The sequence below is a fragment of the Budorcas taxicolor genome, chromosome 10 (assembly GCF_023091745.1).
Source record: "Budorcas taxicolor isolate Tak-1 chromosome 10, Takin1.1, whole genome shotgun sequence".
Lineage (NCBI taxonomy): Eukaryota > Metazoa > Chordata > Mammalia > Artiodactyla > Bovidae > Budorcas > Budorcas taxicolor.
This window is the reverse complement of record NC_068919.1, coordinates 15,326,405-15,344,482: the sequence shown is the minus strand read 5'-3', so window position 1 is coordinate 15,344,482 and position 18,078 is coordinate 15,326,405. Positions and strand designations below refer to the sequence as shown.

Here is an 18,078-nt window from a genome sequence, read left to right as displayed (position 1 = left end):
AGCAACTTTCTCACAGTCACACAGCTTGTCAGGAGCTGACCAGGATTCACACCCAGGTCTTCAGTGTCCCAGGCCGTGGCTCTTTCTGCCTCATCCACTGCCCCTCAACTTGGGAGCAGGAACACCTTCTATCTTTTTTTTTCTTTCCTGACTTTGAAATAACAATAATGGCCAACATTCGTATGTCTTCCAAAAAGTTTGTTTGAATTTTTCTGTAACATCTTACGGAAAACCCCAAGCAAACTTTTTTGGCCAACTCAATATGCGTTCACCTAATGCTAGGCACTGGTTTAAGCACTTTTGGGTATTTTTGACTCATTAAATCCCAACAACAACAATATGAGACGTAATCATCAACAACAGCCAGCGGAAGTGAGGGGACCTGCCTGGGGTCAGCTAATAAGCTGCAAGTCCAGGACTATGACCCAGGCAGTCTGCAGCCACCCTGTAACCTTTAACTGCGCAGCACTGCTTTTCTGAAATGATGACTCTGTTCCTCCCTGCAGAGCCCTGGGCCCAAGGCAGAGGCTGTGCACAGCCTCAAGGGCTCCCAGTCTCTGCGTCCACGCCCCTGTGTGTGCATGCAGTCCACTAAGGCACACACACCACTTCTCTAAAGCATTTCTGCTTTGTCCTAAAGATCTGACAGTGACCAGGCCTTGGGCTGAGGTCCCACGTGGGATAAGCCATGATTCCAGGACTGACCTTCCCCGGGGTAGGGCTCTCGGCCTCCTGCTCTTCCAGGAGGGGAGCCTCCATCCTAGAGGACTGGGCTGCGGCCCTCTGGGGAGGCTGTGGGGGGAGCCGGGCCTGGTGGAAGAGATGGCAGAGCTTCAAGAGATAAGCAGATGGATGAAAAGGCTACATCAAAGAGAAAGTCCTGGAACCCAGATCCCTCGGGCAGCCAGCTGTCCCAGCACACAGCACTCAATGTCATGCTGGCCTCATCTATGAGAGCGCAGTAGGTGGGAAGTTCAGACCCCAGCACAGCCGTGGCTCAGGCTTCATGAGGAAACGGCCCAGGGCGGGCAGGAGTTAGGCTGGCAGCTCATGGATCCCGGTCATCACCTCCCTGAGAGCCCAGGCTCCCTAAGAGGCCATGCTGGGGTCTCCTTCTAGCTGTATAGTTTCCTCGCTGTGTCTAGGGGGAGCCCACATGCTCTTCCTGAGCCGACGTTCACTCATGTGTGACCCTAGGATCCACTTCTGGTCTAATATGTCCCCAGCCTCTCATGAGCACCTAGTGCATACCAACTATGATGCTAGTTAATGGGGACACAGCAGGAACAAGGGGCCAAGGGCTCTGCTGGGAAGGTATGGTAAGTGAGGAGACAAACTAGAAAGCACGGCCATCCCAGGTGAGGAGAGATATTGTGTGATGAACCAGGGGTTGTGATAAGAGAGGCTGGGTGGGGAGGAGGTAAGAAGCGGGTTCTCCTTGGCAAGAGCTCTGGGGTGGGGTGGTCAAAGAAGCCTTCCCTGAGAAGGTAACTTTTGAGCAGACGTCCGATGATGAATCAGTCCAGCAGGACCAGAGCATTCCAGGCAGAGGAGAAGCAAGTGCAAAGGTCCTGTGGAACAAATGAACTTGCTCTGTTGGAGGATGGAAAGAAGTACTGTGTGGCTGAGGCAGAAGGAGCAGGCAGGTGTTGGGAGGCATGCACACAAGCCTGGGGTCTGGCCCACCAAGAAAAACCCCCTGGTCCAGTTGGGAACCAGACACATGAATCCATCATTTAATAGTTTCCTCTACTGCTGTGGTTTCCAACATGGACCTGATTTCCCTCCAAAGAAGGAGGAGCCTAAACTGGCAATGGCAGACATGAAGCCATCAGACTCTGGAACTGGGGCTCAACGTGTGAGGCAGTGGGCAGTGAACAGCGTGGAAGCCAAGGAAAAATACTAGTCCGAGAGCACCTCACTTGAGGAGTTTTTTTCCCTCCCAATGAGGAGGTAGGAGGACCATCTGCCAGTTTGTCCTTATCCACACAGTGGAAAATGCAAAGCAGGAAACCTGAGTTCTGGGTTTTCCTTTGCAGCTCCAAGCTGCGATCCCCACTGAGCCAGGAATGTTCTTTCCTTTCTCTCCAGGGAAGTGAATGTCAGTCACTCACACCTCAGTGTTGCAGAGTCTACTTACCTCCGGCACTTTCTTCCCAAAGCCTGGATGAAGTCAGGGTTTTCATGAGGGGCGGGTGCTCAGGGAGGGAATGTGATTCTGGAAGGCAGGCCCTGTGTGAGGAGGAACTTGTGCCCCAGCCCCTCACACAGACCCTCTGAGAAGGAGGTTAGTCTCCCTTGGTCAGAGAGAGGGAGTTAGTGACTGCGTCAAGTCCATGATTAGCAGAAGGTGGACCCCAGTCCGAGGCTCTTACTCCAACACAAGGGTCTTCACCACCATGGCATCTGCATCTGGGCCCACAGTTTCATGAAGGACTTTAGTCATTGAGGCAAGGAAGAGAGAGAGGCAGCGGGGTCAGGACGGGGCACCACTTTAATAAATGAAGAGCAGAATTCTCTAAGCCCCTGAGGGGAGAAAGTGGCCCAGTTGGGGTTTGGAGCTTCCTCTCCAGACTTCTCACTCCCTACCTCTGCCACCAGGCCCTGCAGGCAGATGGGGAAACTCAGAATGTGTAACATTGGCTATCCTGGATTCAAGTCCCTGCGTTATCGTTTACCGGTGATTGACATTATATTAATGGAAGTCATCACCCCTTGCGTGGGCTTCTCAGGTGGCTCAGTGGTAAAGAATCCACCTGCCAATCCAGGATACACTCAGGTTTCAATTCCTGAGTCGGGAAGATCCCCTGGAGAAGGGAATAGCTACCCACTTCAGTATTCTTGCCTGAAAAATTCCATGGACAGTGGGGCCTGGTGGGCTACAGTTCAAGGGGTCGTGAAGAGTCAGACGCAACTTAGCGAATAAACAACAACAAAACCCCTCTGCACACCTTGACTTTCCCCTCTATAAAATGGAAATGGTGGCCCCTGGAATGCCCAGGATCAAGAAGGGGTCCTGGGAGGGTGGGGGCGGGTGGCACTTTGTAAGTGATAAAGCATCATAGAAGCACCAGGGTTATTAGTATGATTTTCTCTCTAGTTTGTTTGGACAGAAAAAGAAAACAATCCCAGGCACTGGTAGCACAGCCAAGAGGGGCTGGATTTCAAAAGGAAACTTACTACAAACTACAGGAAACCAAGGGGAAAAACAGCAAACACAGTGGCCTGTCCCCAGCCCACAGAGCTGCCGGCCGTCTGAAGTTCTGGCCTCTGCCCGCGCCTGGGCCCAGGTCCTGCTGGCCTGGGCCCCAGAGGGCTGGCCGACTCTTCACACTTCCAGTTGCCAGCAGAGCTAAATGTCCTTAGAGATCACACCCCTCCCCTCAAGCACAGAAAACATCTAGGCTCTGTCCACAGCACATGAGGACTGCTTGCTGGGGCTTAGCAAAATGCCCAACTCACTTTCCCCTAAACTCTAAGCTCTGGATTAGGAGATGGAAAGCCCTGTCATGTGCTCCCTGTGCAACTCTGGGCAGCTTGCTTGGCCTCTCTGAGCTTCATATTCCTCATTTCACACCGAGTTGAGAGGAAGTAATCAGACAACCTTAGGGCAAGGCCTTAGTAAACCGTGAAGGGCTCACTGATCTGCAGACGAGTGAGGGGTCCAGAGGGGCAGGCAGAATGGGAGAGGACCCTGCTTGCCTCTGCCTTGGGCCCCTCTGGCAGCCAGCGGCAGCAGCAGACACTGGGCGGACGGCGGGCGGGAGGGACTGCAGGCTGAGCCTCTCCATTCCACCCCAGGAAGGGTCACCCTGTCCAACGTGTCCGAGAGGAAAGACAACATGCGTCTCGGCCTGAGCCTGGCCACCAACCCCAAGGACAACAGCTTCCTGGTAAGAGCCACCCACCGGCCCTCTTTCTAATCCCTAGCCCTTCCAGCCCACACAGGCCTCTGCTCTGGGCTGCAAGGGACATGGGGTGGCTGAACATGCCTGCCCACCAGACTACCTGTCCCTGCGCACACCAGGAGCAGCCCCTCCTCCAGCCTGTACCATTCTGCCTACTGCAACCTAAAATTTTTGCGGGACAATTCAGACAAGAAAAAGGACTGAGCCCTTTTGTGTACATTCCCTTTGGAGGTGGGGGGAGCATGGAGCAGACAGCCTAAAAAGGAACAGGGATAAAGATTATTAACAGTCCAATAGGGTATGGGGGGCTATCCTGTTCTTTGGGGAGCCCAATGTCCAAGGCAGAGGCCGAATCTCCGCTCTAGAATTGATGAAAGAGTTAGGACACACCACACACGCTGAGAAGACTTGGAGCGGAAGTCATAAATGAGTGACTGCAGAGCTTCTACAACAGAGGAAAGGATAAAGAGGGGCAGGCCACCTGAACTGCACGGGGGATCAGACAGGAAGGTTTCCTGGAGAATGTTTCTGTTTTGTTTTTAAAGAAGAAACTAGTCTTAGCAAGGAAGAAAAAGGAAGGAGTACTTGGGCTGAGGTGGTAGATATATTCACTCATTTAAACTATTTTTTGAATTCTTACAATGAACTGAGCCTGATGCTGGGCACTGGGGATTCAGCAGTCGGCAGAACTCCCTGCCCTCCTGAAGCTTCCATTCTGTTTGGGGGTGTGATGATAACAAATGAGTAATATGAACATGCTGTTGGGACAGAAAGTCAGCAGTGCTGGGAGTTCTCTGCACCCACTCAGGCACGCATATGCAAGCTTTGCACACAGTGGGCAGGTGCAGGTGGCCTGATTGACACTGCCCACCCCTTGCCACCATGAATGTGGGTGATGCTGGGACTGATGGTTCCTAGAAACAGCTGCAAGAGAAGATTTCAGAGAAAAATTACCCTGAAAAGCCCAATAAAATGCACCATTCATTTTAAGATAGGAAAGCTACTATCGCTCTCTGCTCTCACCCATCAGTCCATTTCTGTTGACAAATGAGACACCAGGGCAGTGAGATGGCTGGGATGCTCAGAGATTTGACAGGAGCACAGTGGCTCCACCAGGGAAAGTCCCGAGGTGCCTCAGCATATGGTCGGCCCACAGCCCTCATCATCGCCGACCAAGGGCAACAGGACCCCTGGTCCTGTCCACACATACTTTTCAGGGGCTTTGGTCTGACACCCTTCTCCGTCTGAGACTCCTTTTAATACCCTATCAAGTTGACTTCACTGATTTCACAAGCTGGAATGAAGGTCCGAGAGGGAAGGTGTGACACAACCCCTGGGGCCTCTGTGGGGAGGTTAAGACCCAGGTTTGTAAATACCAACCTTTGTTAACTCATTCACTCATCCGTTCATCCATTTACTCATCAGCCCATCCCCCAACCAAATGTCCTTCCCCCTATTCATCTATCCATCCACCATCCATCCATGCACCCACCCATCCATCCTCCATTCATTTATCCATCATCTATCCATCCATCATTCTTCTATCCCTCCAGCCATTATCCATTACCTACTCTCCCATTATTCATTCTCCCCCACTTCCAGAAATAAACTTGCAGAAGCTTCAACAAAAGACACAGATAAAACAAAACCTTTAAAATCTGAGTTAAAAATGAGAGCTAATTAAATACAGGGATTGGAAGGGGATCAATTATTCTTCCACACCTAAAGAAATAACAGCACAAAATTTAGTCTTGAGTTCCCCAGCAGCAGGACAAAAATGAAGACAGGAGCTGGGCTTTCGTTTTTGACGACTCTGAGAGGGACTCATCATTCAGTCTTTAAACGAGGGGCTGACATTGATGTTTTGGTAACAAATTTCAGAGGAAGAGCAGAAACACACTTTTTCCTTTCCCTAGTAAGAGCCATGGGCATGTTGTTGGGACCCTGTCCTGGAAGTTTGCCCAGTAATGATCTCCAGGTGACCTCTTCAGGAAGACCTTTGAAGGGTTCCCTCCCATGGATGACAAGATTTTCCTGCCTCCTGTGTGATAGGAGGGGTAGACAAGCAGGGGAAAGAGAATCACACCCCAGATGATAGGGTAGAGAAGGGGACCCTTGAAAATACAACGGCGGTAGTTAGTTTCCCTTCCACCTGAAACCAAGGGAACTGGTACATGTTACCGCAAGAGCGATTTCTGTTAGACTTGGAGAAGACCCTCTAAACCCTAAGGATACCAGCACTCAGATGGAGGATTCTGTCTTGTGTCTTGGAGGGTGGGGCTAGGCCAAAGGCTGTTGGGCCCAGGCCCTCCCTGTGGCCCCCACTGACTGGGGGTCCGTACTGTGCTCCACAGGCCTGCAGCCCACTCTGGTCACACGAGTGTGGGAGTTCCTACTACACCACAGGGATGTGTTCACGAGTCAACTCCAACTTCAGGTTCTCCAAGACCGTGGCCCCAGCTCTCCAAAGTAAGTGGCTTCCAATCTGTAGACTCAGGCTGAGCAACCGGCAGTCCCTGCGAGGCCCCAGGCTCTGACCTCCCCATTCCGTGGCTACAGAGCAGAACTTGGACTCTAGCCCCGCCCAGCTCCGGCTCTCTGGGTAACCCCTGGGGTCACAATCCTGGCCCACCCTCCCCTACAGAGTGATGGTGGGGGAGTTAAGGTTATGAAGACCATCCTGACAGCCAGAGAGGCTCTTTGCAAACCTGAGTAAGGAAGAGATGGCCAGGCTGCCATGTACAGCAGGCAGGCTGTGCACTGCACAAATCTGGGGACGTGGTTCACTACTGGGGACGTGTACTAACTACAGTGTGAATGGTGCCCTCTGATGTTATGCAGGGCAGCTGCCCTGTAGGTGCAAGGCCAAGGAGAACAGAAGTATTCCTGGTAATAGTCCCATCTAATCTGTGTTCCTGGACGTGAGGAAGCGCTGCCCAGCTTTCCCGGGGCCTCATGGAACACAAACCTCCCACTCTCTCCACACCTGCCAGGAAAGTCTGGGACGTCAAGTGCAGACCTTGCCTCTGGCTTGGCTCTGAGCCTCACTATTTCCTGTGGGCCAAATACCATTGCCCAAGCAGCTGCGGCCTGCTTTATTGAGGGCGAGGGGATCAGCTCCTCTGGCTAAAGGCAGCCTCCCTCCGAACAACAGCGCCCAGAGACAGAAGGTGGTGCGTGGAGGAGGAGGGAGGAAGGGTCAGTCCTGCGGGGGCTGCGAAATGGTCCTCTTGGGGGTGATAAGGGGGCTTCGATTCTGTTCTCACACATCATCAGCAGGAGAGCAGAGGCCGCGGCTGGGCTGGGAGGAGGGCTGCAGCAGGTCACGTGAGGTGTGCCTCCCACCCGGGAGCTACTTTTCCCTCTGGGTTCAACCTCCCAGAACCTCCTCCTCCTCACCCCGCTGACCAGCAGATCAGATCCCAGGACATTACCCCTTGCCCCCGCCATCTCTGCCGACACCACGGGGGATCTAACTCCGCAGGTCCAGGATGAGGCCCCAGGTACATGTACGCATGTGCGTGCATTTGTGTTCAGAAGCGTGTTCAGCCATGTTTAAAAATCACAGACCTAAAGCAAGGCTCTTCCCGAGGTGTCTTGAAAAAATTTTTGAAATCTTAAGAAAGAGATCAGTACTAATAAATGCATTCTAATAATAAAACTGGCTTTAAAAGAAACCTGGTCCCTACCAGTAGATTAGAACCGCCCCCCCCCCCCCCCCCCGCCCCAATCAAGGCGTCTCTGTCTTGTGTCCTCACGGCTGCCGGCACCACGCAGCCCCCCAGCACGTGCGGATCCACAGGTGTGGGGCCGCGGAGCAGTGGAGAAGACAAAGTTATCGGCACCGTCAGCCTGGAGGCGTAGGGCCATCACGTGCTACGTGTACCATGCAGGCGAGACGAGAGCCACCCACACAGCTTCTCCTAAATCAGAGGCAACCCTGAGCATCGGAGCCACCCAGAGCCTCTGAAGTGCTCACAGAGCCTGAGACAGGCTCCTGGGCTCAAACCCACCGCCTTGCCCTCCTGGAGCGCTGCTGTCAACATGCTGCACCTCCACGATGCTGGAGTTACTGGAGTGCTGACTCACAAAGCACCCCCCCCACCACCACCACCACTGTATTGCTATAAAGTAGATTTATTTGAAAATAGTGTGAAAATCTTCCAGTGAAAATACGCAGGTGCCCAGTATTTCAATGTGGTATAGTTTAGTATATATCATATCAGATTCATGATATCTTATTTCAGAGTAACCCCAGCTGTTTCACAAACAAATCAATTCCTTAGATGTTAAAAGATGCTTTTTCCATTTGTTATGGTACCAAGGTTTTATTATTCATTCTGTTGCTATTATTCATTTTAATTTGGTATTCATATTACAAGAATATAGAGAAACTTTCAGACTCAAAGCAGAGATCAAGGCACAAGAGCTTGACCTGATAATGTCATTACTACGTTAACAAACTGGTTTGGTTAAAAAAATAACACGAGGATCAGCTAAGATTCTTGAGTTCAGCCCGGGAAGCATCACCTTGTTAATTCTTCGTAGCAATCCTCTGCTATCATTATACCTCTTTTACAGAAGCAAAAACCGATGCCAAGTTGTTAAGTAGCTTGCCCAAGGTCAAAGCCAGAGGTCAAACAGTCTGATGCCAGATTCCACATTTCTAGCCCTTACACCATGCTCCCTCCTAAGAAGTGAAGCCCATTCATTTGAGCTGAAAGTGGTAAATGCCAGCCTGCCCATTACTGTAAAATACACAATAATGAACCAATGATTTGGGCAGTGTTGGCTGCCTTCCAAACTAGGACCAGCCGATGGTGGTCAGTTCCTGATAAGGAGCAGAGGCATTCTGGCTTAACTGATGCTGTCTTTAGACTGCCAGCTCAGAGCCGTGGAGCAGGGTCAGGAATTCCTGGGCTCCTCTCTCATGTGGCCCAGATAAATGTTCAGCCTGAAGACGGCTCCCAGACCAGGCTTCCTTGGACAATCATTCAGGGAACCGGAGATTTGCAGACCCTGGCTCCTGGGGCAGCTGTGACCATGTCCTCACTTCGCAGGGTGCCAGACCTACATGGACATCGTCATTGTCCTGGACGGCTCCAACAGCATCTACCCCTGGGTGGAGGTTCAGCACTTCCTCATCAACATCCTGAAGAAGTTTTACATTGGCCCCGGGCAGATCCAGGTGAGCAGGGCTGGGACTCTTTCCTCCTCCAAACAGGCCCCCCCCAACCCATGGCAGATGCTGCCCTGTGTGGGGGAGTGTCTTTGCATACACTAGAAAGATGTAGGTGAAAGGGCCAGCAACAGGGTCCTGCAGCCCAAGACACCCATCTCCACTGGGCACATCAAGGGACAGTTTGGGACATCACTGGGTGGGTCAACCACTGTCCTCTGGGATGGACACCATCTAGTAACAAAAACTTTGATCAGCCAGAGAGTGGGAAGGCAGCAGAATCCTGCTGGGTGAGGCAGGGGGAGAATTAGACACTTTGATCTTAGAGAAGAGACTGGGGAAGTAGTCATAGCTGCCAGGACATATTTGAAATGCTGCCTAGCCAGTGAGGGGGGAGGTTTATTCAGCATTGTTTTGGCAGGCCAAGTGAGGACCAGTGTATAGAAATGACAAGGTGGCAGATTTCAAGTCGTCTGAGAAATTATTTATTTAATAACTTCATTTATTTCTCTTTGGCTGTGCTGGGTCTTCATTGCCTGCAGGCTTTTCTCTAGTTGCAGCATGCTCAGTAGTCATGGTTGCTCCGTGGCGCGTGGATCTTCCCAGAGCAGGGATCAGACCCGTGTCTTCTGCATTGACAGGCAGACTCTCTACAACCGAGCCATTAGGGAAGCCCTAGGAAATTGCTTTGTAACAATCAAAGCTGTTAAAAAGAGGGTGGGCTTTCTCATGAAGTGATGAGTTCCCTACCCCTGGTAAACCATCTTTTAGGGTGTGCCAGGTGAAAATTCAGCACTCGGAAATGCACTTTTACCAAATAAACTCTGTGGGCTCATCCAACGATAGTATTTGTTCATTCTAGTCCTGCTACAGGTAGGTTTTTTGTTTATTCTTTTTAGATTTTGTTTCTTTTAAGGATATTAATATTTGAGGCTAATTAATATTTCAGACTTCTCTTCCAAAATATAACGAATCTTAGCTCCAGATTTTGGTGAACAATACCATAGCCCATCCTCCCACGCTGTTCCTGACTTAGATTTCACTTCTATGCTCAACTTTTGTCTTTTTAAGTAAGGAACTTAATCTGCTGGGTCTTTTAGGTCAGTCTCCTCTTTCGATAGGTGCCTCCCGCTTGTCTCACCAAGCCGGCCATTCATTCCCAGGACTTTGCATTACCTGCTTCCCTTTGGCTTAATCCCTCTCCCTTCAGAAGGTCCCCAGGCCTCCTCACTCCTGAACAGTCCCAGAGAGATGACTCCAGGAGGCCCCATCACCGAAGGGCCAGCCTTCAGGGGTCAAGACATTCGGTTGCCCCTCCTTTTCCTCGCAGGTTGGAGTTGTGCAGTATGGAGAAGACGTGGTACACGAATTTCACCTCAATGACTACAGGTCTGTAAAGGACGTGGTGGAAGCTGCCAGCCACATTGAGCAGAGAGGAGGAACGGAAACCCGGACAGCATTCGGAATTGAATTTGCTCGGTAAAAAAAAATAATAATAATAATTTTTCCAGATCTTAGATACTGTTCTAGTTATCTATTGCTGCCCCACAAAATTTAGTATCTGAAGAGACAATAATTAATCCCTCAAAGTACTGGGCATCGGCTGGGCTCAGCCATCACTTCCCCTTGGATTCTCTCATGTGGTTGAAGTCTGGTGTTAGCTGTGGTCATCTGAAGGCTCAACTGGACTGGTCATCCAGAATGGCACGCTCACGTGGCTGGCAGTGGAGGCTGGCCATGGGCTAGGAGTTCAGCTGAGGCTGGCAATCTGTGCCCCTGTGCGTGGGCATGTGGCTTGACACTCTCACTTTATGGCAGTCTGTCTTTGAGAGGAAGTTTTCCAAGGGACCCAGGCAGGAACTCCAAGACTGCCTGTGACCTAGCTACAGAAGCCCCAGAATAAAACTTCTGCCATAGTTTTCTTTTGGCTACACCACACAGAATGTGAGATCTTAGTTCCTTGCCTGGGGATTGAACCCCTGGCTCCTGCAGTGGAAGCATGGAGTCTTAACCACTGGACTGCCAGGGAATTTCCTGCCATAGTCTACAACTGAGCAAGTCTCTACGGCCAGCTCAGGTTCAAGGAGAAGAGAATTTAATTTCCCTCCTTGATGGAGGAAAGGCAAGGTCACGTCACAGAAGAGCCTTTGGGGGACAGGGGATATTTTTGCAGCCAACTTCGGGAAATATCTTCTACCACTGAGCCCCTATCAAAAGTGTGTGGGTCGCATGAGAACAGAATCTTCTTGTGGGGTATTTTTCATGAGTGGAGTGTGAGTAACAGAGTCAAATCTAACATCTGAGATTACAGAGCCATGAGGCTGGTTCTTTAAACGTGACACAAGCACTCACAGTGATAATGAAGGTTATTTATAGCCATCCAGAGAGCTACGTGCTTATTCCAGTGACCCTGCCATTGCTCAGAACACTGTATCCACCCGCACTGGAACCAGTGAATGATTTTAAAGTCAGTTTCCAAGATCTTTCCAGCTGTAGCCAAAACTCCCAGGATGACTGTGTCCAAGGCATTGAGATTTAAATGTATAAATTTTACACCTACAAATATGAGTTCTGCTGTGTTCATTGAGACCACAGTCCCGTTACGTTATAATCCCCCCTCAAGTAGGTTTAGTCAATGTGTTTAGCAGAATTCCACAGTGTGGGAGCTATTTAGTAGTGACATGATTTTGTGTGGTCAAAGAGTAAGTTTTTTCCAACCTCATGATTCTTTATGATTATACGCTCTACCAGCGTATTTCTGTTTGCTGATAAAACTTTCTCAAGCTTTTTCCCTAAATGAGCATCTCTGTTTGTAAAGATGGCTCTTACTCACCCTCCTGCGAAATGGGCCCTTGTTGCTATTTTGTCTTCATGGGGGTGAGCCCCTGAGACCCCCACGTAGGCCCTTGTGAAGTGGCCAGTGCAGAACTGAGGAAGCCCACACCCACTGAGCTATCTGTGAGAAGCTGACTGACTCCCAGTGGGGTGGAGCCCACTGTTTCCATCTCACTTCGCAGCCCATCTCCCCCAGGCTAAGTGTAAGTGTGCGACTCACCTAGTGACTTGAACCATCGTGACTCACAAGCACTGCTGGGGTGTGCAACCTGCACCTCAAGTGAACTTTCAAATCTGCTCTGCCTGGCCAAGTCTGCGGTCCAAATTACAGCTGGCTCCTTTTAAGGTCAAAGGTTTTCTTTCCTCCCTCAGCTATTCATAGAGCATTTTTTTCTGTGCACCTACTAAAATAGAAGATCCAGGCCATGGACTTGAGGGTTTATAAAAATGGTAACTCGTGATCCCAGGCTTAATAGGGAAGCTCTGATAAGTGTTAGCCTAACTCAGTGAGGATGAGAGAGGGAAGGCTCCAAGGGAGGATCTTGGGAGGACTGCCAGGATTGGGGGACATCTGACCTGTCCTAGGAAGATGCCAGGATTCCAGCAGGGAGGGGTAGAGAAGACATTCTGCCCCAGTAAGAACAGAGGAGAGGGAAAGTCAAGGAACATTTATGTTCAGAGCTTTGCTCTGAGCAGTTTGTGTTGGGGGGATAGTAAGCCCTGAAGCTGCAAAGAAGGTTTGGAACTAGATTATGAGAGAGGTACTGTTGTAGCCAAAGCAAGCATGAGTGGCCAGTGAAGATTCTTAAGGACAAGAATGTCATCATCAGGCGTGCACATGAAGGTGACTCTGGCCACGTGTGGCTTTAGGGGAGGGGGCGGGATGGCATTGTGATGCCACCTTTGTTCATGCAACACCTTTTAGTGAGCATCTACTGTATGCCTCACCCAGTTTTAGGTACTCAGGGTGAATCAGTGAACAAAACAGATAAATGTCCTGCCTTCATGAAGCTGAGGGTGAGGTGGACAATAAGCAAAATAATAATAATAATAAAATAGTGTGCTAGAAGACAGAAGATATGGTAGGGAAATGTTCTTCTTGTTTAGTCGCTAAGTTATGTTCAACCCTTTGCAGCCCCATCAACTGTGGACCATCAGGCTCCTCTGTCCATGGGATTACCCCAGCAAGAATACTGGAATGGGTTGCCATTTTCTTCTCCAGGGTATCTTCCCAACCCAGGGATCGAACCTGTATCTCCTGCATTGGCATGTGAATTCTTTATCACTGAGCCACTGGCAAGCCTGGGGTGGGGATGGGGGTGGTGGGAAATACAGCCTGGTAAAGGCAAAGCTCCAGTACTTTGGCCACCTCATGCGAAGAGTTGACTCATTGGAAAAGACTCTGATGCTGGGAGGGATTGGGGGCAGGAGGAGAAGGGGATGACCGAGGATGAGATGGCTGGATGGCATCACGGACTCGATGGACGTGAGTCTGAGTGAACTCTGGGAGATGGTGATGGACAGGGAGGCCTGGCGTGCTGCGATTCATGGGATCGCAAAGAGTCGGACACGACTGAGCGACTGAACTGAACTGAAAGGCAGTCAAGCAGGTTGGAGAAGGCAGATATTTAATCAGCATTAATGGGGAAGTCAGGGAAGGCTTCACTGAGAACTGACATTTGAGTGGAGACTTGAAGGAGGTGAGCAAGTTGGCCAGCAGGGTGCCAAGTGGAGGAAGTTCCAAGAGGGAGAAGCTCCGATAAAGGCCTGGTGGTCCCAGGGTCAGGGAAGATTCCGGCAGGAAGAGGGGTCAGAAGGGTCACTGAGGGTCTGGAGAGCCACTGTCAGGACCTGGGAGTAATGGGAGCCAGGACAGGATTTGAGCAGAAAGGAGACATGCTACGACTTGCTTTCTCCACCCGGTCACCCTGGCTTCCAGGTTCACGGAACCTATCATGAGCATAAAGCTCTCACTGCTCTCCAGAAAGTTAGTCTAATTTACAAAGCAACAAACCCAAGTCTTTTACACAGTACAAATTCACAAGTTTAAATCTGATGACTCATGCCAGTATTTACGCAATTACAGATTCATACAGATATTCACACCATTCCACTTTATGGAAATATAATCCTGAAATGTCCTTGGCTCTATATGTAATAGAACCTGTGTTTCCCTTGCCATATTTTTTTCTCCTGAAGTTTTGTTCCTGGACCTGGCCCTCCAAGAAGGTCTGGGAGCATATTGAGTCTCCTCTGAGGGGCTCATAGACTCCCTCCACTGAGTTGGGCTTAAGCCCAAAATATTCGCTTTATTTTGTCCTGTCAAGTGTGCCTCAGTCCACACCTCATACTAAAATTAGAGGTTTTTTTAAAGCCAGCATATCCAGAATATCATAGAATTTCTCAGAGAGTGGCAGATGGTCCATTTCTCTTAACTGGTAGCTTGAAAATGCTCTGAACTAATTTATTTTAAGTTTTGTGACTTCCTCAGCATCTAAATCATGCATGTCAGCTCATCAGCTTGCCGTGTAACAAAAGATACCTCTCATAACCAACGCCTTGGAGCCTGGAGGTGGAATTTAACCTGGCATCATGGTGCTTAAATCTGTGGGTCAGAGCTGTGAGGAATTACTGCAGTGCCTAAGGATAACATTTGTTTTTAGTTCCTCATTGGAAAATTCAGAACCTCACGGTCTGAAGGAGAGTTGGCCACACAGGCACCAAAAGCTAGTGATGGTTCAGGAGCCAATTTTTTCTGCTTCATAGATGGGTCGCCAGCTGCGAGGAGTCTGTCTACAGCATGCCAGCCCCCAGGCCTCTGGCTGGACAGCCCGGCAGGCAGCCCAAGCACCTGCTCTGGCCACTGAAAACAAAATAAAAAGCAAGAAAGAATATTTGTCATAGAATTTGATATTTAATAGTCCCTAAAATAGAATCAAAGTGGTTCTTCTGGGAAAAATCTTTGTCACGCTTCATCACACACATTTGCTTGGGTGTTGAATTGCTCTGACTCATCACCTTTTCAGATCTTAGGGGAGTGGTTCTCAAACCCCCATGTTCATTAGAACTGTTGGAAAATTCTGGTGCCCAGGTTACACTCCGGAGATTCTGATTCCATGAGTCCAGGTAGGGCCTGGCATCATTTTTATTTTAATTCCCCAGGCGATTCTAATGTGTGCTAGGGCTTTTGAACCGTGAAATTAGGGCCTCTAAAGATCTTCACCTGACCCTGAACTCCCCTCCCAGAACCACCCCCTCCCTCTGCTTGCCCAAAGCAGCATGATCAGGACTTGAGAGGGTTTTTTTAAAGTCACTTTTTAAAGACAAGCAGATTTGAATGTTGCTCAGTTTCATAAAAAGAAATGAAATTGTGCCATATGCAGAGACGTGGACAGACCTAGAGTCTGTCACACAGAGTGAAGTAAGTCAGAAAGAGAAAAACAAATACATATTAATGCATATATGTATGTGGAATCTAGGAAAAAATGATATAGATTAACTCATTTGCAAAGCAGAAATAGACACACAGACATAGAGAACAAACGTATGGATAATGGGAAGAGGGGGTGGGATGGATTAGGAGATTAGGATTAATATATTTACACTATTGATACTATGTCTAAAATAGATAACTCATGAGAACCTACTGTATAGCACAGGGGATGCTCTGTGGTGACCTAAAAGGGAAGGAAACCCCAAAAGGAGGGGCTATGTGTATACATATATGTATGTATAGGTGTACATACATGTATGTATGTATATATGTGTAAACCCAGGGACCAAACCCTGATCTCTCACATTGCAGGCAGATTTTTTTTGCCAGCTGAGCCACAAGGGAAGCCCACAGAATGTATATATATAGCTGATTCAATTTGCTGTATAGCAACTAACACAACATTGTAAAGAAACTATACTTCAATAGAGTTTTTTTTAATTGTTAATAAATAAATGCAAAGACAAGCAGATTTAAGACCCATCTGAGCAGCCAGTGGACAAGTAGTCTGGGTGTCTCAATCCAGCTTCTTCTTTGGTTTGAGGTTCCAGCAGCTGTAGAGTTGCCCTGAGAGCTTAGCCCTGGCTCCTGTGGCCACGCCTCTGCAGGAGTTTGGGGGGTTGCCCCATTTCCACTTCCCTCTGTGACCCTCCCCTGTGCTCGGGTTCCAGCTCAGAGGCTTTCCAGAAGGGCGGAAGGAAAGGGGCCAAGAAGGTGATGATTGTCATCACAGATGGGGAGTCCCACGACAGCCCGGACCTAGAGAAGGTGATCCAGCAAAGCGAGAGGGACAACGTGACCAGATACGCCGTGGCTGTGAGTCCTGTCCCACACATCGCCCCCCATCCCTACCTTCTAGAGGCTTTGCCATCAACCCCCTGGGGACTCTGCGCATGGGGGAGTGTTTTCTGGCCAGTGAACTACACATCCGGGCCCTCAGATGGGCCTGTCCTTCTTACGTCTTCACAACAGCTGTGGGTTTTTTCTTCCCCCCATTGCCAGGCAGGCTCTGAAACCTCAGAAACTGGAAAACACCTCCAAGCCTCCCACGCCCAGCATCCTAGCTTAGAGCAGTTGCTCCAGCCTGCCCTGGGTGTGTGGGGGAAGTCTGTGCCATGTCCTGTCTGTCGCCCCTGCCCCCCGTTCCCTGGCAGGTCCTGGGCTACTACAACCGCAGGGGGATCAACCCAGAAGCTTTTCTGAACGAAATCAAATACATCGCCAGTGACCCCGATGACAAACACTTCTTCAACGTCACGGACGAGGCGGCCCTGAAGGACATTGTTGATGCCCTGGGGGACAGGATCTTCAGCTTGGAAGGTGAGCACCGCTTCCTGAGAGGTGCTCATGGTCCTGGGCTCCTGGCAGGCGAAGCCCACGTGAGGGAAATCCAGCCCCACAGGGACTTCCCTGATCGTCCAGTTGTTAAGACTTCACCTTCCAATGCAGGGTTCCATCTCTGATCCGGGAGCTAAGTCCTGGCCAAAAAACCAGAATATAAACAAAAGAAGCAATACTGTAACAAATTCAATAAAGACTTTAAAAAATGGTCCACATTAAAAAAAAAAAATCCAGCCCCACAGGATGAGAGGGTTTAGAAGTCCTCCCTCCCTGATAAACCCCGGTGCTCCCATGCTGGACGTGAGGCTCCACACTTTCCAAACAGCCTTGAAGTCTGGTTTTGCGGATAAGCTCCTCCTTTTACAATGGAGGTAACTGCAGTTCAGAGGGACTAAATGACTTGCCAGAGCTCCCGCCACTTGGGAAGGAACTGGGGTTTGAATGAGGGTTGCCAGATATAACAAATATAAAATATAACATTTGGGGCAGACATACTAAAAAACCATTCACTGTTTGTCTGAAATTCAAACTTAACTGAGCATCTCGTATTTTATCTGGCAGCCTGAGTTGAGCCCAGCTGAGGCCGACTCCACAGCCTGAAACACTTACTCCCCGAGTCTTGCCGCCTCCCACCCCACCGTTTTGCAAGGTTTCCTCAGACTGTCTCGCTCCTTCTGATTCAAACTCCAGTTTTGATTTGTGCAGGGCTCCTTTGCACCATATATTGCTGTAGGGGGGACCTTGCCATACTGGATTCTCTTCTACCATATGGGAGGAGCGTCAAAAGAAAGAGAAGGCAGCATGGCACCCCAGAACCCCAGCAGCCTGCTCTGCATTGGAAATGATGAGCTACAGACACAGGAGAAGAGAAAAACTAGCCCTCAAAAACGATGATGAAGGAACAGAGAGTAGGGACCTGAGTTTGACCCTTACCCTAGAATTAAACATCCAGATTAGTGAATTTATTTTCAAAATCGTTGCCTTGTGTGATAAGAACATTGTCTACGTTGACACGTCAGAGCCCCTCTGTGGGGAGGAGCTTTTGACACACATGGGATTCCTTGCGCAAATCTGTGGTGGCGACAACTCTTCCTCCTAAGGGTCGATTTACAATTTGGGAACCATCCAGAGGCATCTGGAACCGAATCTGGTGAATAGTAGGAATGGACGAAGTGGGAAATTCCATTTCTTGCCAACAATGTAGGTGATTTCTTTCCATGCACTTTTCTGGATCTTTCCCCTATGTTGACACTCTCGTAGTATGCGTGCCCTGTAATATGAGGTATTCCAATCCCTTTTCAGCAGGGTTGCTAATAAACCCA

The 18,078-nt window shown here is 49.6% G+C and overlaps 1 protein-coding gene across 1 annotated transcript in view; it reads left to right on the top strand.

Annotated features, from left to right (window-relative positions):
* ITGA11 (integrin subunit alpha 11) overlaps positions 1 to 18,078 on the top strand; it is a 97,189-nt gene that overhangs the window by 29,332 nt on the left and 49,779 nt on the right. The window contains exons 4-9 of the mRNA XM_052646862.1: positions 3,802 to 3,893; positions 6,263 to 6,377; positions 8,969 to 9,096; positions 10,418 to 10,566; positions 16,087 to 16,231; positions 16,570 to 16,735. Of these exons, the coding sequence (XP_052502822.1) occupies positions 3,802 to 3,893; positions 6,263 to 6,377; positions 8,969 to 9,096; positions 10,418 to 10,566; positions 16,087 to 16,231; positions 16,570 to 16,735 (795 nt within the window). The remainder of the gene's footprint in view (positions 1 to 3,801; positions 3,894 to 6,262; positions 6,378 to 8,968; positions 9,097 to 10,417; positions 10,567 to 16,086; positions 16,232 to 16,569; positions 16,736 to 18,078) is intronic.